The 26,050-nt window shown below is 31.9% G+C and overlaps 1 protein-coding gene across 1 annotated transcript in view; it reads right to left on the reverse strand.

The window, feature by feature from the left end:
• Positions 1-26,050, reverse strand: part of MIPOL1 (mirror-image polydactyly 1) — a 323,728-nt gene that overhangs the window by 167,333 nt on the left and 130,345 nt on the right. The window contains 1 exon segment of the mRNA XM_057488492.1: positions 1,097-1,204. Within this exon segment, the coding sequence (XP_057344475.1) occupies positions 1,097-1,204 (108 nt within the window).

Raw genomic sequence — 26,050 nt, forward strand, 5'->3', positions numbered from 1 at the left:
CTGTTGCCTAAAGCGGATAATTAGCACACATGACGGAAACTGTATTTAAAACAATGATATTTTTGATTTGTTAAGTATACTTTAAAAAATAATTACACTTACTTTTACTTGCACAACAGTAAATTCCTTGGGTAATTAAAAAATAATCACAGCAATATACAGTTTTTACATTTGTCATTCTGGTCTATGAATTTCAGAGAAAGAAGAGAAAGTACAGTAAACCATAATAAAGTTCTTCTGAAATCTGTAGCAAAAAATGAATTTAAGGCAACAAAGTACAATACAATCCTTTTGATAGCATGTTTTTTCTTACTGCCTAGTAACAACAATAACAAATCTTTTGTTTGTCATGGATATGTTTTTGTTTTTATTTTTGACCTGTTAACAGGAATATAAGCACCTTGAGGGTAGAACCACTACTATGTCACAGGCACTATGCTAGGAACCAGGACAAACACAAAAAAAGGAGAATGGAAAGTCATAAGCATCTTAAGAAAAAATTACAACTAGTAGAATCTAATGTCCTTTTTCATAATTATTTGATCTATATTACAATGAAACAGAATTTTTCATGAAATGTAAACTTTACTTTTTTCAAGTTCTAGTAGATTGTATTTTCTTTCCTTTATTTTTGTTGTAAGCAAGCCTTTAAGTGATATTTCAATCACGAAACATATTCATATATCCTTCAAGAAGTGTCAAGTCTGTGGATTACTAATATTACAAGTCATTTAAAAAATTAGTGCTATAAATATTGATGCAAAGTAAAGGCTCATGATATTTTTTCTTTTAGTGTGGTCAGCTTTTACTAACTACAAATGGTAATAGGATATTTTAAATTCAGAAACAGAATGAACATGTACCAAACACATACCACCATACAAAATTCAGAAAATATGTTGTTTTCATGTACACACACATGAAATAAAATAATACCTGAGCAGAAGTGTGCTGTATGTGTGTTTAAAGAAGGGATTGCTGGCAAACATCACAACTCACTTTTGCTGAAATGTACACAACTGATATCTGCAGCACAGAAAGCTGGCACCCAGGGCTTACAACCTTCATTTGCCTGCAAGAAGGAACAGAGATTTACCTTCAGAGCACGTTCTTGATTGTTTTCAGCAGTCAGATGTCTCATGTTGTTTGCTGAAGTCTGGTTCTGCTCTTTCAGATGATGAAGCTCCTGCTCTAGCCGTTTGCACTGCCACAGGGGAAGAATCCCATTAAGTAAAGGAGTTATAGCATTTTTTTTTACCAAGCCACATGAATTAATGTAAATAATACCATTATATTCTCTAAAAGACAATGTATCTTTGGCAACAAGAATAGTAAATTAAAAGTAATGCTGAATATGAACAAAATAATAGTATTTATAGTATTCTGGCAATTCAACTGCAATTTTCAGTTTGTTTTTTATTAATATAAATATTACCATAGAAATTAGAAAATACTTTTTTATAAAATTAGAATTAAACTACATTTAAAATTATTTTCTTCATTAACCAAATGGTTTTCATTATGTATCTGTTGGCTGAATAAAAGCATGCTTCTAAAAATCACACAGGGTTCTAAATAAACTACAATATAATATTTTGCAATGAATTTTTCTTAATTAAAAATATCATAAAATATATATTAAGAGGTTTTTTTCAGATTTTTAGGAATTACCTAAAGAAAACTTGTGTAGGGAAACAAGTAACAACCATAGAGAGCTACAGAACTTCAAACAACTGAGGAAAGAAATGTTTTTAATTTCTTTGACTAAACCTTGTTTTCAAGTAAAAGAAGTGATAACAAACGTGAGATTTTGACTTACAGGGAATATATAAGAACATAAGTAAAAGAGACATTATAAATACAAGCATAAATGGGCAATTTCATTTAAAAAATCATTGCAATAATATGCCATTTGAATACAAGATTTTAATATGAATATACCAAACATTTTTTTGAGCGGGTATAAACTAATGTGCTGCAAATCAGGACCATATGAAGATACATGGGGGATTGGCTTAAGGAGTAAAGTACTAAACCTTTCTTTCAGAAAAATGTTAAAAATCACTCCTAAATTTACCTATTTTTAAAGTATGATATTTAAGTGGTGACCATTAAGTCCACATATTGATTCAAGATATAGACAAAGTTACTTCTAGATTATTTGACAAATGGTTGTCATAATGAATTAAACATCTATTATTATGACACATTTAAGATGTAGTCATAATTCAAATGGGCACTTCTTACTATTCTAATGTTGACTTCTTCTGCCTCTCTCCTCTGAAATATTCTATAGTCTACATAGGTATTTTCCAACCTTGAGAAATATACAAGTCCTTTTAAAAGAAAAAATCTTTACTGATATTAACTTAAATTCTATACTGATATTTATATACAAATACAAAATTCAGTATACATTCTCGTGAATGATACAATTATAAAACCAAACACTACAAATTAATCAAAATTCACAAACTCAAGACTTAAAATTAACATTAACTTTCTAGATACAGTTATACTGAAACTAAGTTCTGCAAATATGATGATATGATAATATGACTGACTGACATGACGGCCGGCCCTTTCACAGACTGTGTCTACTCCATCATGTGCTGGGAGATACGTTAATACACTTACCACATTTTTTTAAATTACGCGAGTGAAACCTTTGTGACATGACATCATTTGGCCTTTATTTGGAGGGGACACATAATTTACACATTAAACTCTGTATCTACCCCTTTTTATCCTCCAGCGCTTAAAATATTTGGTCACAAATGTAATCAAAATACAAATGTGTCCAGTGAAGAGATAAATCATGCAGCAAGAAAATCAGTAAGACAATAATAAGCATCATAATCTAGTAGAAATATTCCTTACTAGAGTTATCCTTTGCATTTTTGATTCATTTTAATACAAAATTATTACATATGAAGCATTAAAATGGGATAACTGTATGTGACCTAAAGAGGTTTCAAAGGTTGGGTAGAAAATTTTGGCTACAGGAGTAAAAGAACATTTCACGGAGCAAGTGATATCCTAGTTGGGCTTATTTTGGGCATTTGATTTTATAAGATGAAAGAGAACAAAGAATGAAGGTAGAAACATCAAGAGTCTATCTGGGGAATGTGAGAAACCATGGTTAGGAGCTGTCTGGTCATCTCCTTTCTGTTATCATAAGTAAATCAGGAATGATCCAAGCATATAGACATCTTTTTTTATCTGCATGACACACAAAGAAGAATTCATTTAGTTCTGCTCAAGAAATTTAAATTATTTTAATACTGAATGGGAATCAAACTATGATGAGCCAATAATCTTTGAACTGAATAAAAACATATATAAGTGCTCTTGTTAAATACATATTTGTGATTTACAATTAACTATATTTCTTTAGGTTTAATCAATCTTATATTATTTCTTTATTTGATGTTATACCTGGAAAGCCTAAAGTACTCCCCAAATTGCATATCTATGTATAATTTCTGCCATTTTTTTACTAAACTCTTTAATTTTGAAATTTACTTTGAAGCAGAGATTTAACTGTTTTTTCATTACCAAGTGCTACACTGTATTGTCACTTCATGATTTTATATTACATAAAGTAGATAAAGATTCTACCCTTTAGTTTACATCTCAAATTTTCTTGACATTGTCACCAAATTAGCTTTATACATGTTTATTTAAACATTTTAAAACTTGTCATATTATTGAGAAAATTGTGGTGAGCACTTAATGAGGTAGATAACTGTAGAATCACTATTTGTAAACCCCAAACCAATATTGTATATAACTGTACTTCAGTTTAAATGAATATTTTTTAAATGTAAAAAAAAAAAATGAAAGAAATATAGGGAATGCCAAAAGAATAGTTTAGGAAATCTTATACAATTTTAATCAGGAAAGACAATACAGAAAAAGATATTTAAGTAAAGACCCTAAGAAGATAAAATAGTAAATCTTCAGTAATTTGGAAGGAGTGTTCAAGCAGAAGGAAAAATAGGTGCAAAGGCCCTGAAGTAGAAGCTTGTCTGGCATTTTTGAGTAATACTAAGGAGAACAGTGTAACAGGAATGAAAAAAGCAAGAAGGAGAATATTGGGAGATGGGGTCAGAAGAGCCTTGATAAAGACTGGCTTTTACTTTGAGATGGAAAGTTGCCAGAGGGTTTTGAACAAAGAAGCACCTGATTTATCTTTACATTAAGAGTCACTTTTCTCGCTACACTAAGAATAGACTCTAGGGAGATTAGGGCAGAAGCAGGAATTCTATAGTTGGGAGGTTTCTGCATAGTCCAGAGTGATGAGGTAGGTCAGACTAGGATGGTGGCAGCGCAACCATGGAGGTACTGAGCAGTAGTCAGACTCTGAATATATTTTAGAAGGTAAAGGCAAAATAATTTCCTTTCACTGGTGGTCATTCTTGTTCTCTTGTTCCTGACCTTAAAAAAGAAATGCTTCTATCAGGTCTTCATTAAGCTGTATTTCAGTAGATGTCCGTAAGCACATTAAAGACATTACTTGTTATTCTTTGTTTACTGAAAGGTCCCACTTCCCTTCTATAAAATTACAAGTGTGCTTGTATTTTATTAAATGCTTTTTCCAAATGTGTTGTGTGGTAAATTATCTCATTTTCTAATGTATAACAATTATTTGGTTACTGTGTTGAGCCCTAATTGATCCCATATATTATTTTAGTTACATTAATTTGTATATGTGTATGTATGTGCATGAAAAAGATACCTTAGTTTGGTTTATAAATATTACATATCAGATTGCTGGTATGTTTCTATGTGAGACTAACCTGTATTTTTCCTTTCTTAGGCTATCCTTTCCAGTTTTATCAAGGTTGGATTAGCCCCATAAAATGAGTTTTATCATTTTATTCTCACACAAAGTTTATACAAAGTAATATATACTTTAAAAAATTGGTAGGAAGCCCCAATCAAACTATCTTAGCTTTCCTTCTGGGTTCAAGTTCCTATTTTCAGAGACACAGCTTTTAGTTTTTCTGCCTGAAAATGTGATTATTTTGTTCTCACACTCTTTACTGGCTATAGCTGCTATGATAAAAGTTATTTCCTTGGCACTTTGGAGATACCATTCCATTACAGTCTGGCATCTGTTGTTGCTAATTTGAGGTTACTATTAGTCTAATAATTATTCCTTGGTAGGTTATTCTGTCTTTTCTCAATGGCTGCTTTAACATCTTAAGTTTAACTTTGAAGTTCTACAATTCTGTAATATATCAAGGGGTGGATGTATTTTAACCTTCTAGATACTCTTTGTGCTTCCTAAACCTGAAAAATCCACAGCTATTTTTCTCTTGGAATGTTACCTACCTCCCATTTGAATATTAATCATATTATTAGACCTATTTTTTCTTTCATCTAGTTTAATCTCTATTTCATATTTTAAATCTGTATCTGTGTGAATTCTGAACATCTATCATTAGTGAAGTGAGACTCTTGATTCTGTCTTCAGGTCTGTCTCTTCCTCTGTTCACTTAATTTCAATGATTATGGTTTTTACTTCAACGTGTTTTCTTGTATTCTTTTTCACTTCTATCTTTTCTTATAGTACTTTTTAAAATGTCTAATCTCTGTTTAAATACATATTTTATACTCTTTCATGTTTTCCTATTATTTCAAATTGTAATGGTCTAATTCTTTTAATTATCATTCATGATAACCATTCATAGTGAACTGTTTCCTTATGTGGTGTGTAGAAAGGTAGAGAATCCTGTTTTCTGGTAGAAGTTTTGTATTAACCTATGTGTGGAAGAATTATCAGATTGGTTTTGCATTTGTTTCTTTTGGGTGACCCAAAGTTTCTACTCATCTAGAACAGGTTTTTATGTTAATGTGTATTTTGTGGAATCTCACCATGATAGTTCTGTAAATTGTGTTCATACTTCCCCATGGAATGGATCTAGTCCTTCAATTTCTCAGGATAATTTTTCCCCCTCTGCAGTCATGACCAAACTTCCTTGTCACTTTCCTGAATCAGTGAGTCGCCTTTTTTTCTAGATTCCTTTACATGTAAAAGGTAGTCTTTCTGTGGTATTGGATATATATTGAGGGTCTCTACTTGTTCCCACTTCAAGTGGTTCTATCACCAGTCTTTATACGGAAATAAAATCCATCTTCTTAGTCCTTGGACCCTGTATCTTGTCTTACATCCTTACTGAACATGTATGTTTGTAACTCTTTAGGTTTCCTTTTAACTTTTAATCCTCATAGATTTTCTCCTTCTTTCATTCGTTCTAAAAAGATGTGCGGAGAAGAATATGCCCAGGCCAATTTTTGCATGAAAAATTGCAACCAGAGAGATGAGGGTAGCTTAAGAACAATAAAACTATTTTTGAGCTGATTTATCAAATTACATCCTTGGGCTGTTTCTATGGCCGTGAAGCACCAAGGGTTCAGGGACCACACAAAGTACCAAGTATCCTAATGGGCTATCCTTTCAGGTGTTTAATGATCCTATTTTAATGAACAAAAAGAAACAAGACATATGCTAAAGAAAAATGTATGTCCCTAAATCAAATTAATATAATGTCTTCTGTGGTTTTAGACAGTTCATTTTAAATCGATGCAATTAAAAATAACACAGTATCTTCCCTGCTCATATCTTCCAAAAATTAATGTTTAAAAATTTTAATGAATGAACTAAGAACTGGTTTTCTTTCTTACATTTTTATACTTCAAAAAATTTTAATTCTCAAATGAACTTAAGTAAATGCTACCTGTATATTATCACAGTGTGTCCTTGTAAACTAGGAATCTCACCAAAAGAGACAATGATACAGGTGTCAATGTGAATTATGTACTTTGAGCTGCAGATGTTTGGAAGGATTTAGGATTATATTAATAAGTTTTATTACTCCTCATGTAGAAGAATCTTTAAAAAGCACTTCACTTTAGATTAAAAAATAGTAACTAGAATGCTTTTCTCACATTGTAAGATAAACTAAGTAAAAAAAATAAAACAATAAAATTAAGTAAAAATTCTTTAGCTCAGAATTTGACTTCAAAGTATCAGTATGAAGATAGTTTCATTTTTTAAAAGTGTGTGTGTCTGTTAAGAGTGTAAGAGTCAATTCAAACATTTGCAATGTGTGATTCTTACTTAGACACAGATTCAAAACAAAGAGGAAAAATTATGATATTTATGAGATTATTGGAATTTGAAAACTGTTTCATAATGTTAAAGAATTATTGTTAGTATTTTTGGTATGATAATGGCACTATGGCTATATCTTAAATAAGAGTCTATATCTTTTAGAAAGAGACAATACAATTTACAGACAAAAAGGATCTTATGTGTGGGATTTCTTCCAAAATAATGAGAAGAAGTAAATGAGTGGGGGACACAAATAAGAGATGGATAGCTGCAGTAGAGTGAAAATACCAAAAGGGTCGATGATTCCATGATCTCTAAGCTCAATGATAAGGAGAAAAGGATTAAATTTGCCTAATTCTATGATATGGGTGAACTTTCATATGTTTTAGAAACACGTAAGACATAAAAATCACTGGCAAATTTTTACAAAATGAATTTGGCCCCTATTTACTACATGATCTGTTTTCACCAATAATTTCTTTTACTTATTTATTGTGAATTCTGCAGAATTATATCCAGCAGACAATACATTGTTATGATTGTTTTGTTTACTTTCTAAAAGATTAACATGCCTTAGGTTTTTAACAAAAATTTCTCTAGTATTATCTAAGTTTTTAACAGCTACTATTTCTCCTATATAATCTGCTTTCAATCATAGATCATCTTGACTGCATTACAAATCAAACATCTTCCCACTTGGATGTTCTACAGCTCTTTCCTTTGCAGACAAAAAAAACAATACCAGTCTCTTCCAGTCAAAACAGAAACTAAACTTTGGTGTCAATGTGAATTATGTACTTTGAGCTACAGATGTTTGGAAGGATTTAGGATTATATAAGTAAGTTTTTATTACTCCTCATGTAGAAGAATCTTTAAAAAGCACTTCACTTTAGATTAAAAAATAGTAACTAGAATGCTTTTCTCACATTGTAATAACTTGGAATACAGAGTTTTGAAATTCAAAAAGGTAATGTGTTTCTTCAAAGCCCTGGCAAAATATCAACAACTTGGTTTAAATGAGTATTTATATATACTCAGTATACTCAGAAGTATTAAAAAAAAAGATTAAAAAAGAAAATAAGTCTCTAAAGTCACATATGCTGCAGCTGATATGCATGTGTGTATACACACACACACACACATATACATGTGTATAACAACTAAGAATGTACATTATGTAGTACATATTCACTGAGCAGCCACTAGGCAATATACCACCATCTATCAGGCAACATGCCAGTAAATGATATGTTTCTACATATTTATATGTATTTATCTTAGTTACACAGAAACATTTCAAAAACACCACATGAAAGTAAATAAATAGGGATTTAATAACAATATGGTAATTCATAATTATTTTAAACTATTAAATTATTCAAAAAGATTAAAGAAATATTTTAAATCACAAAGTAGTAATATTAATAAGTATTAAAATTATTTCAAAAGGTATCAGCATGTATACAGGTATTTAGTATGCTATGTTATTAAAATGTCATTTATGTAACACTGTTTAAGATGATTATGTTAGCTGTACTATTCATTTTAAAAACTGTGTATCTTCATTTCAGGATAACGTTTAACAGATGTATTATTGATAATCAACTCTTACTGAGAAACTAGTATGTGCCAGGTCCTGTTCTAACTACTTTACATACATATATCAGTAAATCTTTATGTGGATGCTTTGAGTTAGTATTATTATCCTGTTTTGCAGAGCAAGCAGCAGAAGCAGAGAGCAATAGGTAACTTATTCAAACTCATGCAACTAATATAAGAGTAGGATTCAAATTCAGGCAGCACAATTCAGTTTATCAACAAAATGTAAACTGTACACATGTGCACAATATCCAAAGGAATGGACATAGCTAAAATTACAAAAATGATTAATTATGATGATATTTTAAAGTCTGAACTTTGGGAAATTAGAGTTACAGATAACTGTTTTTTAAATAGTACATAAATCTGATATAAGGAATTATTCAACATAGGCCAGAAAGGAATATGGACTAGTTAGGATATAGAATTATCACCTTTTAACTCAATTCATCCATACCCAATAAAGTCTATGTTAAATTAATGAAAACCACCCAGGCAATAATTTCTCACTTTTAATTGCACATTCTAAGGCTAAGCTAGTATTAAAAATCATAAAGCTTTTTAGGAATATAAAACAAAAAGATAGCTATTCTTTTGTTAGCAATGTGTTTTCTTTGAAATGGTGTTATAAAAGCTACGCGTGTGTGTGTACATACATATATTTACATATGTGTGTATATATACACTAATAAGGTACAAATGAGGTATACATGTACTAATATGGTCTAAATGTGTATGTGCATGTGTATATATGCACATGTGTACTTATACACTATACATGTGTGTATGCATATATACACACATACCATACATATGTACCCATATTAGTATAGTAACATATATATTTATGTTACATACGCTCTTTGTATAAAATTAAAATCAGGTCTTCACATGAAAATGCCAAAAATATCTATTTATCCTTTGTATAAACTGTAAACTTCAAAAAGGTAGAGCCAGATGTATAGGATTCACTGCTATAGTCAGTGAGGATGCTAAAAACAGGCAGTATTAAATATGTATTTATTGCTTTACTGTATTCCCTGCTTATAAATGGCATTTACTCAATCATTCTACACTTCCTATCTTTATCCTAAAATTGGAGCAAGTCTACCCTGATATACTTTTCATTCAGCTTCCCATTTTCTCATTAACTGACAAGTTTCATGCCATCAGTTTCAAGCCCTTCCAAATTATCGTCTACTCTTGTTCCCAAAGCTCACTGCAAATCAAAATCACCAGGCGAACTTTAAAAAGGAACATGTGTATGTGTGTGTGCACATGTTTTCAGGTTGCATTTCAGAGCTAATATTCCAGAGAGCTACTTCTAAAATACATCTTTGACTCCTACTACTATCTTGATATTCCTCATTGGCTCTTCCACCACTTACAGAATTAAAACCAAGTTTTGGAGAAGAGCAGTGGCATTTCATGAACCAGATCTGTATCATATTTTATCATTACTCTCCAATTGTACATTTGCTTTAGTTCAGACTCATGTTAAATTATCCATATGCTTGCCATTCTCCCACACTTCCACCTATGATCCCAGGGCCAAAACCTAGGACCTGTTTCTCTAAAATTACCTAATGCATGTTTTTTAAGTAACTGATGTGAAATCTGTTTAAAGAAATCTTATTTTTTTAAATTAATTTCCTTCTAAAATTAAAGTACTATACCACTAAATAATATTTAGGCAGCCATATACTTATAAGCATAGATCATAAGAATGTAAAATCTAAACAGATTATGTGAGAAAAATAACCAATTTTTAAAATGCAGAAAAATACAAAATAGGGTCATTTGTGTTTCCAAAGATAAAAAATTGTCAAAGTAAATAATGACTGTTTAATGATATGCCTTTTAATTGACTCCCAATTAAAAAGCATTAAGTTTAAATCTCTAGAAGCTTGGGATATGGCAGCAATATGGTAATATTAGCAAGAGGGGCCACAGTAAGGAAGAAAAAGTAGTAAGATACCAAGAATCCAGATAAGGAGAACAGGGCCTGAAACCAGAGGAAGAAGACTTGGAATTAGAGAAATGATGCATCAAGGTAAATGAGGAACTTTTTGTTGTTTTTTTTTTTACCATGCCTCATAAGCCAAACCATTGTTTTTAAGGGCATTATTTTAGGTGAAATTTGTGTAGAGTGAAATGCATAGATTTTGAGTGTACAATTGTTTGATTTTTGACAGATTTATAAATCTGGGTAACTACCACCCTGATTACAATATAGAATATTTCTATCATACCAAAAGGTCTTGGTGCTCTCTCTTCCAGCCAATCTGCACCGACGACCATAGATAACTATTGTTCTGACTTATAATACCATAGATTATTTCATCTGTTCTTTAACTTCATAAAAAAACAATGGAAACTTTGTTTGCAATCTTTTCACCTCTTTCAATCAACGTATGTATGAGATTGATCTATGGTTTTGTGCATGAGTTCATTCTTTTCATGCAAAATAGAATTCTATTGTATGAATAGCCCACAATTTGTCTACTTTCCTGTTAATGAAATGACATTTGAGTTGTTTTCAATATTTGGATATTATGAATGAAGTCCTATAAATATTTTTCTAAAGTCTTATAGGCTTACATGTTTTCATTTCCCCTGTGTAAACACCTGGAAATGGCACTGCCAGGTGACAGAGTAGATGTTGTTCTACTGTATAAGAAACTGTCAAGCAGTTTGCAAGACTTAGTTGTATCATTTAACACTCCCATTAGCAATGGATCTGAGTTTTGGTGCTGCACATCCTCACCAGTATTTGTTGCCATCAGTCTTTTTAATTTCAGATGCTACAGTGCATGTGATGTGGTACCACATTCAAATCTGTGTTTCCCTGTTCACAAGTTATAATAATGTTTTCATGTGTTCACTGGACATTTGTGAAGTTTCTCTTTCAGTCTTCTGCCCATTTTTTTCTTGGGTTATCTTTTTATTATCAATTTGTAGGAATTATTTAAATATATTTAATACAAGTCCTGTGTCAGATACACGAGTTGCAAATATTTTCATCCCAGACTATGGCTTACCTTTTCATTTTCTTCTAGTTGCCTTTGATGAGTATTAGCTTTTAATGTTGTTAAAGTCAAATTTATCAATTTTTTTGTTATGGTTGGAGATATTTCTGTCCTTTCTGAAATCCTTGCCTACCTCAAGGTAATAAAGATAGTTTCCTGTGGTTTCTTAAAACATCTTAAAAATCTAAGCTCTCTCATTTAGGTTTCTAGTCCACCTTGACTTTATTTTTGAGTATAGTATAATGGAAGTGTCAGGCTTCTTTTCATTCCATACCGATACCCAGCTGTTCCACCACTATTTGCTGAAAATGTTTATCTTTTTCCAAGGGACTGACTTCATGCCTTGGACAAAAATCAAGAGTATCACAAACAAAAGAATGAAGTTAGATAAGTTCCTTAAGACATACAGAAAAATTAACTTAAATTGCCCATGGACCTAAATGTAAGAGCTAAAACTAAATATATTAGGAAAAAACAAGAGTAAATCTTAGTGACATTGGGTTAGGCATAATCTTTTTTTTTTTTTTGTATCATTAATCTACAATTACATGAAGATAGGCATAATCTTTTAAACCTTCAAGTGACAAGAGAAAAAAAGATAAATTGGATTTCAAAATAAATGTTTGTGCTGCATAAGTTACCATCAAGAAAGTGAAAGACTACCCAAAGAATGGGAAAAAACTTGCATCTACAATATGTAAAGGACTCTTACAACTCAGTAACGAAAGAATAACCATACAACTAAACAATGGGGAAAGAATCAGAACAGACATTTCTCTAAAGAACATATACAAATGGCCAATAAACACAAGAAAAGATAGACATCATTAAACACTAGGGAAATGCAAATCAAACTCACAACGAGGAGAATTATGTCTGCGAGATGGTGGACTAAGAAGCTCCAGGCCCTACCTTTCCAATGGAAACAAAAAGTAAACAGCATGTGGACCAAAGATTTGTAGGAATTCTAAAAATCAGTCAAGGATAGGCAGGAACCAAATGGACCCCCAGCCAAGAAAAAGACTCTCAAATTGGTAGAAGTTCAATGGCATTTTTACTTGCCCCTCCTGTATAGTCTCCCTGACACATCAAAGTGATGTCAGTTGGAAGGAGACAGCTCATGAATTCACGGTTCCTTCCTTGGATGGAACAAAAGAGAGGGACTTATTTCCAACATTCAGGCTTGTCTAGGGGCTACCCAGGGAACTAATATCTGTCTTGCCTGACTAGGAGTACTGATGGGAATGATGGTATAGTTTGGATATTAGGAGGTTGATTAAAGCAGTAGTAAAATGCAATGGTGAGTGAGACCTACAAGGGAAGCATAGAGCTGTGGGTATCCAGAGTCAAGAGATTATTAACAGAAGACTACAATAGATATCTAAGGCCCTGTAAAGCAGCAAGTATGAGGAAATTAAGACATTTAAATGCAGCCAAGCATACAGAAGAATTGGGAAAAAAACACATATACATACATGCCTAGGGAAGATGCATCTCTAGAAAGGCCCAAGATGACTTTGAGCTATCATACAAGACTGATCAATAAATGTCTTCTTCTGAACAAGCCAGCCCACAAAGATTGGGAGAGGAGATGTGGATATTTTTTCAAATGCATAACTGTCAACAACAATAAAAACATCAGAAGGCATACAAAGAAACAGGGAAACATGGCTTATTTGAAGAAACAAAATAAATTCCCAGAAACCAACCCTACAGAAACACATCCTGTAACTTACTGGACAAAGACTTTTAAACAGCTATCTTAAGTATGCTCAGTAGGCTAAAAGAAAATATGGACAGAAAACCAAACAATATCAGGAAAACAATTATGAACAAAATGAAGATACCAACAAAGCAATAAAATTATTAAAAAAAAAAAAGAACCAAACAAATTCTGAACCCAAAAAACACAATACCTGAATTGAAAAATTCACTAGTGGGGTTAACAGCAGACTCAAACAGGCAGAAGAAAGAATCAGTGAATATGAACAAAGGTAACTGAAATTATTGAGTCTGAGGAGCCAAAAGGAAAAATAATAGAGAAAAATGACTTAGAACCTAAGGACTTATATCCATCAAGTGGACCAATATACACATTATGGGATTCAAGAAAGTGAAGACAGAAAGGGGGCAGAGAATTTACTTGAAAAAATAATGGCAGAAAACTTTCCAAATTTGAGAAGACATAAGACAAAAAGAGAAGAAATGTAACAGACTCTGAGTAGGATAAATCTAGAGAACCACACCAAGATGTATTATAAGTTAATCATTCAAAGTCAAACACAGAAAGAATCTTGTAAACAGCAAGAGAGAAGCAATTCTTCTTGTACAAGGGATTCTCAGTAAGTTTATAAGATTTCTCAGGAGGAAACTTGCAGGCCAGAAAGCAATGGGATGATATATTTAAATTGCTGGAGAGAAAGAAAAGGAAAAGGGAAAGGAAAAAGAAAAAGAAAAAGAGAGGAAAAAAGAAAAAAGAAAAAACCCCTGTCAAATGAGAATTTCCGTGTCTGGCAAAAATCACCTTAAAAAATGAGGACAAAATTAAGACCTTCTCAGATGAATAAAAACTGAGGGAGTTCATTAAGATTAAAACAGTCCCATGTTTTAATGCTAAAGGAAGTCCTTCAAGCTGAAATGAAAAGACAACAGGCAGTAACTCGAAGCCATATGAAAATAAGTTCTCAAATAAAGGTAAATGTATGGATAAATTAAAAATCTGTTATTATTGTAAGCTTAACAATCTTACTTTTTATCCTTTTATAAGATTTAAAGACAAAGGCATAAAATAATTATAAAATCATGCTGAGTACACAATATTTAAAGATGTACTTTGTGACAACAGAAACAAAGGGAGGCAGAGCTGTAGTTTATTATGTGATTGAAGTTATCTGTTTAAAATAGATTTTTTATAACTTTTAGGGTATTTCATGTAATTCCCTTGATGACCATGAAAAAAATATCTCCAGAATATACATAAAAATAAATGAGAAGGGAATCAAAGCACATCACCATAAAGAAAATCAACTGAAAACGAAGGCAAGGGAGGAGAGGAGGAGTAAAGAAGCCACAAGACACACAGAAAACAATGAACAGAATGGCAATAGTAAGTCCTCCTTTATCAGTTAATACTTTAAATGTAACCTAACTAAATTCCTCAATCAAAAGACAGGTTGGCAGAATGGATCCAGAAAATTTGTCTAGAAAAGACTCACTTTTCTAAATCTAAGGACATGCACAGATTGAAAATGCAAGGATGGGAAAAATATTCCAGGCAAATAGGAGCCAAAAGAGAACAGGGGTATCTATATCAATTCCGGCAAAACAGTCTTTAAGAAACTATTTAAAAAGACAAAGGACATTACATAATGACAAAAGGGTTAGTTCACCAAGAAGATAAAACAATAATATATAAGTTTCACGCTTCTAATTTCAAAACTTACTATAAAACTACACACTTCAAGACCAGTGGAACAGAATGGGAAGCCCTGGAATAAACTACTGTACATATGCTCAAATAATTTTTTGCAAGGGTGCCAAGGTTATTCAATGCAGGAAACAACAATCTTTTTAAGAAATGGTTCTGGGAAAACTGGATATCCGCATGTAAAATAATTAAGGTGGATCCTTACTTTATTATCATATACAAAAATTAACTCAAAATGGATCAAAGACCTAAATAAAAGAGAGAGCTAAAACTATACACAACTCTTAGAAGAACATATAAAGGAAGAGCTTTAGTACATTGGACTTGGCAATGATGTCCTAGATATGACACGAAAAACACAGGAAAAAAAAACCAAAATAGATAAACTAGATTACATCAAACTTAAAAATTTTCATTCATCAAAGAACAATCAACAGGCTGAAAAGGCATCCCATGGAATGAATGAAAATATTTGTAATTACATATCTAATAGGGAAAATATTAGAATATATCAAGAACTCCTGTAACTCAAAAACAAAAAAAAACTTATTAAAAAATGGGCAAGAAACTTGAACAGATATTTCCCCAAAGTTATACAGATGGCCAATAAAAATATGAAAAATTGTGCACCCTAACCATTACAGAAATATGAATCAAAACCACAATGAAATACTACTTCACATCCATTAGGATGGCTATTAAAAAATGAACAAACAAGAACAGAAAATAACAATTGTCAGTGAGGATGCAGAGACACTGAAAGCCTTGTGCACCACTGGCAGGAATATAAAATGGCACAGCCACTATGGATAATAGTATGGCAGTTTCTCAAAAAAGTTAAAAATTGAATTAGCATGTGATTCAGCAATTCCACTTATGGGTGTGTACTCAAGAACTGAAAGAAGGACATCAAGATATATTTATATACCCATGCTTAGAGCAGCATTATTCACTAAAGCCAAAAGGTAGAGGCAACCCAAGTGTCCACTAATGGAACATACAATGCATTATTATTAGCCTGAAACAAAAGGAAATTCTGATACATTATACAACACTGAGGACATTATGCTAAGTGAAATAAGCCAGTCACAAAAAAGATAAAAATGGTAGCTCATCAAATCATTAAACATAGTTACCATATGACTCAGAAATTCCACTCTGCCATATACCTGAGAAAATATACCCCCACACAAAAATCTGTAAATGAATATTTATAGTAGCATTATTCATAATAAAAATAAAGTAGAAACAACTCATATGTCAACTAACTGATGAATGAAAAAGTGGTACATCATAAAATTATTTGGCAATTTAAGCATTAATTCAGAAATAAAAGTACTATTATATGCTACCACATGAACTTTGAATACATTACATAAAATGAAATAAGCTAGTCACAAAAGACTATATATTGTATGATTCTATTAAATAAATGTCCAGAAAATACAAATCTATTGAGACTCACAGTAGATTAGTGGTTGCCTAGGGATGAAAGTGGGTTATTTTAGGGTGAATGAAGAGAGCTACTAATAAGAGGTACAGGGTTTCTTTTGGGGTTGATAAAAATATTGGAATATTCTAGAACTCTGTGCATGCAATAAAAAATACTGAATTGTGTGAATAGCATGTGAATCTCATTAAAGCTGCTAAAAGATAAAAATATTAATAGCAATACTCTAGTAATAATCTTTGCCTTTAAACCTGTTTATATTAATATAATCACAGTACTTTTGTGACACAGTTTTCCATCCCTTTACTTTTAATATATTTTATCACTTTGGTTAAAATATAAGAACCAACCAACAGTTGGTTAACTCTGTCCTTATCATATATTTTACGTTATGTTTTGAATAATCTGTCTTACATCTAAGTAAGAGAACATAAAAAGATAGCTTTTATATTTACCAAACTATTTCCCACTTTTGAGGGCTCTTCATGCATTCCTGTAGATTAAACTATTTGGTGTCATTTCCTTGAGTTTGAAGAACTCACTGCAGCACTGTATTAATGTGCCATACATCTACTGCTGTTGAATTCTCTCAGCTTTCACTTATCCTAAAAATTTTACTTCATCTTAATTTCGAAGGATTGTATATACACAATTCAGGTTGATAGTTTTTTCATTCTACTCTTAAACATTTGACCTTTTGTTTCCTCACTTCCATTGTTTCTGATGAGAAATCAACCAACATGTGTGGGAATGTTCCATGTATATAACAGTCCCTATCCCTTGGCTTCTTTCAAGATTTTCTCTTTATATTTGGTTTTCATTAGTTTGACTGATTAGCCTGCCTGGGATTTTCTTTGTATTTATTCTTCCTGGTGTTTACTGAGCTTCTTAATCTGTAAGCTTGTTTTTACCAAATCTGAAAAACTTTCAGGCATTCTTTTTAAAAAATATTTATTCTGCCCTATTTTTTCTCTTCTTCTTCAGACTCCAGTTGAGCACTTATTATTAGACTTCATATTGTCCCACATTTCTTTGAAGTTGTGTCCTTTTATGATTTTTTTCTTCAGATTGGATAATTTCTACTGTCTTCAAATTTACTGATCTTTTGTTGTATAGTCTCTCAACTGCTGTTGTTTGTCCACTGAATTTTTCACTTCAGATGTTGCAATTTTAGTTTTACAATTAGGTTCTTTCTAGAGTTTTAGATTCATTGCTCATGCTCCCCAGTCAGATCATTCATTCCTTTAAATCTTTGACATAACTCATAATGACTTTACCTTTCTTTTTCTTTTTTTAGCCATTTCTAACATTTTGAGTTATGTCAAGATTTGCTTCTATTGACTACATTGTTTCTGGATTGTGGATCATATTTTCTGCTTCTAGTATTTTAATTGTACGCTAGACATTGGGAATGGTCTATTATAAGATGCCTAGATTGTGCTGTCTTTCTTTAAAAAGTGTAGACTTTTCCTCCAGCAAACAGGTACTGCTGGATTCCTACTAGGGCCAAAGGAAATTTTATAATTCTTTAGAGCAGATTTAAATTATTCCAGTTTGAACTTAATCCTAACATTTGACCCTCAATTTAGAGCTACTCTGAAACAGGAGCCACATCTGGCAATTAAAATTTAACTGTATATTAATAAAAAAAAAGAATCCACTGAATGCCCAAGGTGCTCAGCAAGATCTCTCTACTCTGGGTACCACAATCCAACTTCTCCATTTGACTCTCAGCATTGTAACTGCTTCTAAATCACTTGAATGAAAAACTTGTGCATTAAAGCATAACTCTTGGACATGGACTGAAGGTGAATTACCACACAAATTTCTGGCCCTCCACCACCCCACCCTCAAACATATGTACAGTTTCCTCTCATTAATATCATTTCCTGCAAATTTAATCTGCTTTTCAATACCTAGACCTAATTTTCTTTAGTGCAGCAAGACCACTATTCTGCTTGAGACCTACCTTCCTGAGTCAGCAAGAGAGACCCCCAGGCATTATGCCTGGGGAATCACTGAGCTTAACTCTGTGTATTCCTGTGCAGCCTTGTTGTTCATACATTTTTTTTTCAATTTTATAATTGTTTTTTGAGGGAAGGCAAGACTGGTAATGATTCTGCCAAAGAAAGAAGCTGCTATTGTCTTTCAAGAGACCAAAAGCATTTTTTCCCTATTAAGGAAAAGGTTCCTGTAGTACAGAAACTGACTGAAATAACTTTTCATTTGTTTTAAACTGACTTAATACCCACTGAAAACTTTTTCGCCTTCAATTTCCTATAACTTTCAATGTATATTTCCCAAATACCTGTGAAGTTGGTGATTTTCTAGAATAGTTAATAGGAAATGAAATTACCTACATAAATTTCTTAACACTTTCTTAGCAGTAAAAACTTCCCCCATAGTTTGTAAAAATATGTAAATGATAATACTGAGTTATTAGTAAATTAAAAGTTAATAATGGTCTTTATTGAGTTAGCATCTGATAACTACAGACTGCTAACTTTAAAAAATATGGTGAGTGAATCAAAGTGGAGTTATGAAATCACCATTTCTGGATTTTAATTAGGATACATTTATAAATCATTCTTAATATTTGAACTGGTAATAATAAAAGGAAGTAAAAGAGATTTAAAAATTCAATAGATCCCAGGTGTCTGATCTATTTTAGCCCTTCAAGTGAAAGTAACACTTCCCAGAATACAAAAGCTAGCCAAAACTAACTTGTCAGTTCTCTATTTAACACACACCCTCTAAGCTCTTTCATAGAATTCTAATTCTCTGAGTGTATATTATGGCACCTTGTTAAAGAAGGGAAGGGTAGGATGATAAATCCAAGGAAGTAATCTTAACATCCCAAAATAAAAGTTATGTAGTCCTTGATTTCAGTATTATTTGCTGTTCTGGGAAAGGCACCCCTTCCACCATGCCCACAGCTTCTCAGAATCTCAATCTTCTGGGACAGACCTCAGGTTTAATGAGAAGAAAAGGGCAATCTAAACACCAAGGTTATTATACTCCAATGTAATTTATGACCTGTTAATTATATTATATTAATAATTTAGTAATGATATGGGTTTACAATTATATTTAATACATTAAAATTGAGTCAGAAACTTGTTTGTATAGGATTTAAGAACACTTGGTTGGTAGCTTCAAGATGTTGAGTACGGTTACCCAAAATCTTAAATAGATTTGAGATTATAGTTCTAGCAGTTTAAAGTTAAAATTCACTAACAACACTTCCTTTTCAATTTCCATAGTAAAAATTCCAGAACTGTTCTGAGATTTTTCACATGAATTATACCAGAAATGTAATACATTTCTGTAGCTTAATATAGATAACCAGAAAGTAACTAAAATATATAGCAATATTTTGTAACTAAACTAATTAAAATAAAGATAATATAGAACTATCACATAAAAGAATATGATCTAGCTTATTCATTTTCTATAATCTCTTCAGTGCTGTAAAGGCATTTATTTCTAAGATGATGACTTTACTCCTCTGGCTAATGCCACTACTAGGATGTGGTATTTTGATCCTTTTTGTACAGTTATAACCTTGTAATGCTGAGACCTGTAGTTAGCTAAATGGTCAGGAAAACAAAATTCAGTAAATAATACCATTGTAATGAGTTTGTTCTTAAGTAAACTTCAATGGATTTTCTGAAAATCCATAAACAAACAACATATAACCTAAATGTTAAGTTGGCAGTTATTGAACAAAAGGACAGAGATGCTTCTTATTCAATTGTGAAACACAAAGCAGAGTTCAGGAAATAGTATTAGTACTCAATGGATGATAGCCACAATTTAATTGTTTAGTAAGCTCTTTTTCAGTTATTGCATTCCTGGAATCACAGATGCCTCCTGCTGGTTTGCAAACTTTGTTTGTCTGCTATTATAAATGTTGTAATCTCAATAGAGCTGTCAATTACTTAAGTGCGCATTCTTAATTTTCTTGTTGTATGATGCGTATTGTCCAAACATTGTTAAATCCTAACAGAAGCCACTCCAACTTCTAAGATTACAGCAGGAGAAAAACTAAAACATTGTACAACCAAAGTATCAACAAGTAGAATATGATATAAAAGTTGAATATTACATAAAAATATTCCAAGGGATATGACTCTAATAATCTTTGAATACGTAAATATAGTGACTAGTGTTCTCCATAGGAAACCAGTAAATACTGGTGGACTGACTTATTGGCTACTGTAACCAAAGCTTTGGAAACTTCGGACATTTCTCAAGACACTTCCTACTCTTCCAATGAAGTTAATCATTTACACACGTTTTAAAGAAATTTTTAAATGTTGTTGAAGTTGCTTTACTGATGCGTATATGTAAGGCCAAGAACATTATCCGAACCATTTAGCAGTGATTAACTTAAGAGCAATCTCAGTGAAAAACAGTCTACACTATATCCAACTCCCTAAAGTCAACTAAAACTCTGATTTTCTTCTGGCATAGATCTTTCTCTTACCTACCCTCCTTGTACTTTTGGAAGTACTTATTCACTGCCAAGATACTTCCATACATTCTTAAGCTAAATCACTTTATTTTCCTTAGCTCAATAAAAAAACCACATCACTTCCAGAGACATTTCTCTTCAAGTTCTCCCTGGTAGAGTGTATTCCTTTCAGATACGGTTACTTCAGAAGCAGGACAAAAGGACTTGAATTTTCCTGGTTCCCAACTGTCATTTCTAGCTCACTAATCCTACGTTAAACAACCCTTTCACTTCTGAAGTTTCTGTTACCCATTTAGCATGCGTGGTACTGGTGTTAGTACTGGCCCCAAACTGATAATGCCATGAAGCTACAACCAAAATTCAGAAGAACCAATTAAACATTTTATAGGAATTTCACAGAGCAGTGTTATGGCTGTTGAAACCAATTAACAACAACAAAAAAAACGTATGCTTGAATTTTGCTTGTCTATATATTTTTATTTTATTTTTTCATAATTCATTTTTATTATGTTATAAAAGTAGTGGTCCATACTTGCTGGAAAAATATTTTTTAAAAAACTGGTCCCTCACTACAGATGGTCTGAGAAGCACTGATTTGGGCGATGTGCTTCTCATCTATGCCACTGTGATATGACAATCAAGATTACTGAAGAAAATTTCTTCTCAATATTCTAGACAAAAAAAAAGAGTCACCCATACAATACTACAGCTTCACAACTTGACTCATCTATTAAAAAACACAGTAACTCCACAACTGTATCTTATTCTTAGTTCTCTTTAATCCTTAACTCTGAAACTCTACTTTTGGATTACAACCTTCGATTCTACCTTTTTACTAAAACTCCTCTCCAGTGTTTTCACTGGAATACAACAGTTCCTCGGGATGTGGATTTACGTTTCCTGAATGCGATGAGTATACAAAAACAGTAACCCATGGGCTTACAGAGTGCCTTATGTACCACCAACGTAACCCACACAGCACTGTTCTCATCAAGACCTCTCCTCACAGCAAATGAGGTCTGGCAAAGGGCCCATGCTCATTTGGAATTCCCTGATCTTACTATGTTCCCTATCATCTTGATGTAGCTGGCTTGATAAAAAGGTGAAATGGATTTTTGAAGATTTGGTTATACTGCCAATTACGTGGCAATTACTTGTAGGGTTAGGGCAAGGATCTGTATGACAGTGTAAATGCTTTAAATCAGAGTTTGCTATATTATGTCTTTTCATCCACAGCCAGTATTCATGAGTCCATGAATCAAGTGGTGGAAATGGGAGTGGCTTCATTATTACCTCTAGTGATCTTCTACCAGTTTTGCTTCCCATCTCTGCAAACTAAGATTCTGCTAATTCAGCGGCCTTAGTTTCAGAGAGAAAAAACTTCTACTTAGAGGTATAACAAATATTCCATTAAGCTGGAAGTTGAAACTGCCATCTGGCTTTGGACTCTTCATGCCTTGGAATCAGTATGTAAGGAAAGAAGTTACTGTAGTAGCTGGGCTAAGTGATCCTTGACTACCAAGAGAAAACTGGGTCACTACTATACAATGGGGGTAAGGATGAATACATCTGGAATACAGGAGACCCCCTGGGACATTTCTTACATTCATCTTATATATTACATTCATCTATATCTGGTGAACACATCTTTAAAAAATGAGGGTGAAATAAAGCTAAGTATTCAGATACATGAGAACTGAACAGCAGGTGTGTATTACAAAAGGGAAACAAAATCACTAATATGAAAGGATACATACATTCCTATGTTTATTGCAGCATTATCTACAATAGCCAGTATATGGAAGCAATCTGTCTACTGATAAATGAATGGATAAAGAAGATGTGATATATAAATACAATGAAATACTACTCAGCCTTAAAAGAATGAACTCTTGCCATTTGCAACAATATCAATGGACATGAGAGTGATATGCTAAGTGAAATAAGTCAGAGAAAGACAAATAACATATGATTTCACTTATAGGCAGAATCTAAAAAACAAAACAAACAGAAACGACTCATTAAAACAGAGAAGATTGGTTGGTTTGCCATATGGGGAGGGTAGAGAGGGATGGGTGAAATGTGAGAAGGGGATAAAGAGGTACAAACATCCCTTGTTATATTATATTACATAATATAATTATTATAAAATAAATTAATCACAGGGATGAGTACAACTGAGGGAATATAGACAATAATAGTGTAATTTCTTTGCATGTTGACAGATGGTAACTACACTTACCATGGTGAGAATTTTGTAATGTATATACTTGTTAAATCACTATGTTGTATATCTGCAACCAATGTAGTATTGTTTATAACTATATTTCAATTAAGAAAAAGAAAAATGAGAGGAAAAAAGGAAAGAAAGGGAGAAAGAAAATGCAAAAAGATGTTATTGAAGTTAAGGAAAACAGCACAGAATGAATATTCAACATGAAAAAAATAAAGAGTACCAAAAATGATAAATATATGGATACAAATAGAAGAGTATGTTTTTACTTATAATTTATTTGAAAACTAATTTATTATTTGAATCAAAATAAAAATATAGGTCAATGTATCAAAAGGGTGAAGGCAAATAGAATTTTACTGTTAAGACTCTTATAATTTAACCATGTCGTTTATTCAGTAATACTAAGAAGAATGTGAGAAGTACCACAGATTGAAAAACTAAAACTTAAGATGTCAATTCCCCTCCATTCCAATGAGATAACTGGATTCAACACAATCCAACCATAATCCCTCCAGGTTTTTAATGGAAAGTGAATACCTGGTTTTAGTATTTATAGGATAATCCAAAGAGCCTATAATAAATAAACTTTAAGAGAGCAAAGTTTGAAGACTTGCAATGCCTTACATCAAAATTAGAGCAATCAATGCAGTGTGGCATTGGCGTAGGGATAAAGGATAGACAAATAGATCACTGGACTAGAACAGCATATCCATAAACAGACACATACTTATATGGCTAATTTTAAAAAATGGCATCAAAGCCATTCAATGGGGGAAAAGAACAGCTTTTCAGCAAATACTGCAGGAACAAGTGAGTATTAACCTGTTAGCAAAATGAATCACACTTTCTTACATTACAGACAATAAAGTAAATCACAGATTAAAGGAAAAACAAAACTTCAAATAAAGACTGTAAAATAAAACACAAGAAACTACCTTTGCAATCTTGGGGTGAGAAAAAATTTCTCAATAAAAGTAAACGAAAAAATTAAAATATCGGACTTAATCAAAATGTAAACTTTCACCCTTCAAAATATAGAATTAAGAAAATGAACAAGCAGAAAAGAGACTGGGAGAAAATATTTTTAATACATATAATCTGACAATAGACTTTATGTAGAATATATAAACAGTTCCCACAAATCAATAATAAATAAAAAATCACCCAGTGAAAACACAGGTAAAAGATTTGAACAGATATGCAAAAAAGATGTATGAATTATCAAGAAGCAAATGAAAGTGTTCAACATCATTAGCCAAGTTAAATCACTATGATATATCACAGTACACACTTACGAAAACATCAACAATTAAAAATATCGACAACAATTGTTGGTAAGTATATGGCAATCAGAACTTCCATATATTGTTGCTCAGACTGTAAAATGATACAGCAACCTTGGTAAGCAAATTGCTAATTTCTTTTAAAAACAAATACTTATCAACCTTATAACCCAGTAATTCTCCTCTTACTAATGGAAACCAAGAGAATGAAAACATATTCCACAAAAAAGACTTGTACAAGGATTTTTAGTAGTCTCAATTATAAATTTTTTAAAAAATGGACAAATTCAAATGTCTGTCAATAGGAGGATGAATAAGAAATATGTATTACACAATGAATATAACTCACCAACAAAAGGAACAAACTACTGATACAAAGAACAACATGGGTGAATATCATAAATATTTTGCTGTCACTGTATGATTCAAACTGTATGAAGTTCCAGAACATGCAGAATAAATCTGTGGTTAAAAACATCAGAAAACTTACTTGGGTAAAGCAGGGATGATTGGCAGGGAGGGGAAATAAATCAGAGGACTTCTTAGTTATGGAAATGTTCTACATCTATATACAGGGATGTGGTCACATGGCTGTAGGTATTTGTCAAAAATCATCAAATTGCCAATTTAATATTTATGTATTTTATTCCTGTGCATATATTTTATCTGAAATCAAAATTGTAAACAAAGAGTGAAAAGCTTTCAATTTTCAATGATTACTAAACCAAAATAACACACTTATGTAAAATCTATAATACACTAATGATTTATAGATATATTTATTGAAAGTTTGCAGATAAATTAAGAAGTGTATTTTATTATATTTTAACCTATTTATAAGATTTTACAATTTTTTACAGCAACAGGATAAATAACAGGGACTATAATACTGAAACAGGCTACTGGAAACAATTAAAACCACTTTCCTCTGAATCTTTGCAGTGTCTACATTAAATATTTAAATTAATTCTAGGAAGTGGTTTGTGAATCTGATCTTTTGTGATCTCAGAGCTTAGTATTATGACAGATGAGTCAAGTAGCAATTAATCAAACAAACCTGTATGCAAATGTACAAGCACAGCCACAGAGTCATTTTCGAAAGAATAAAGGCCTTAATTACACTTCGCTGAGAATGCAAGTTTTATTTTAAAATGTAAATAAACAAACAAATAAATAAAGTGTCCTGACAGTGGACTAAAAACAAGTACTTTGCTGTGAAGGATACATTTAGATCTTTATATTCTTCCTGCAGTATCTGTGCAAACCCAACAGATAATTTTACTGTTTGGGTGCATGTGATTTTGTTTTTTAGCATAAATATAATTCTGTAAAATGATGACTGCAAAAATTCTTTATGAAATCAGATGTACTGAAGAAACAAAACCATAACAACTTGAATTTTTGTTCTCAAATTAGTTTCTGATAC

This window comes from Manis pentadactyla, chromosome 11, assembly GCF_030020395.1.
Source record: "Manis pentadactyla isolate mManPen7 chromosome 11, mManPen7.hap1, whole genome shotgun sequence".
In the NCBI taxonomy this organism is placed as follows: Eukaryota; Metazoa; Chordata; class Mammalia; order Pholidota; family Manidae; genus Manis; species Manis pentadactyla.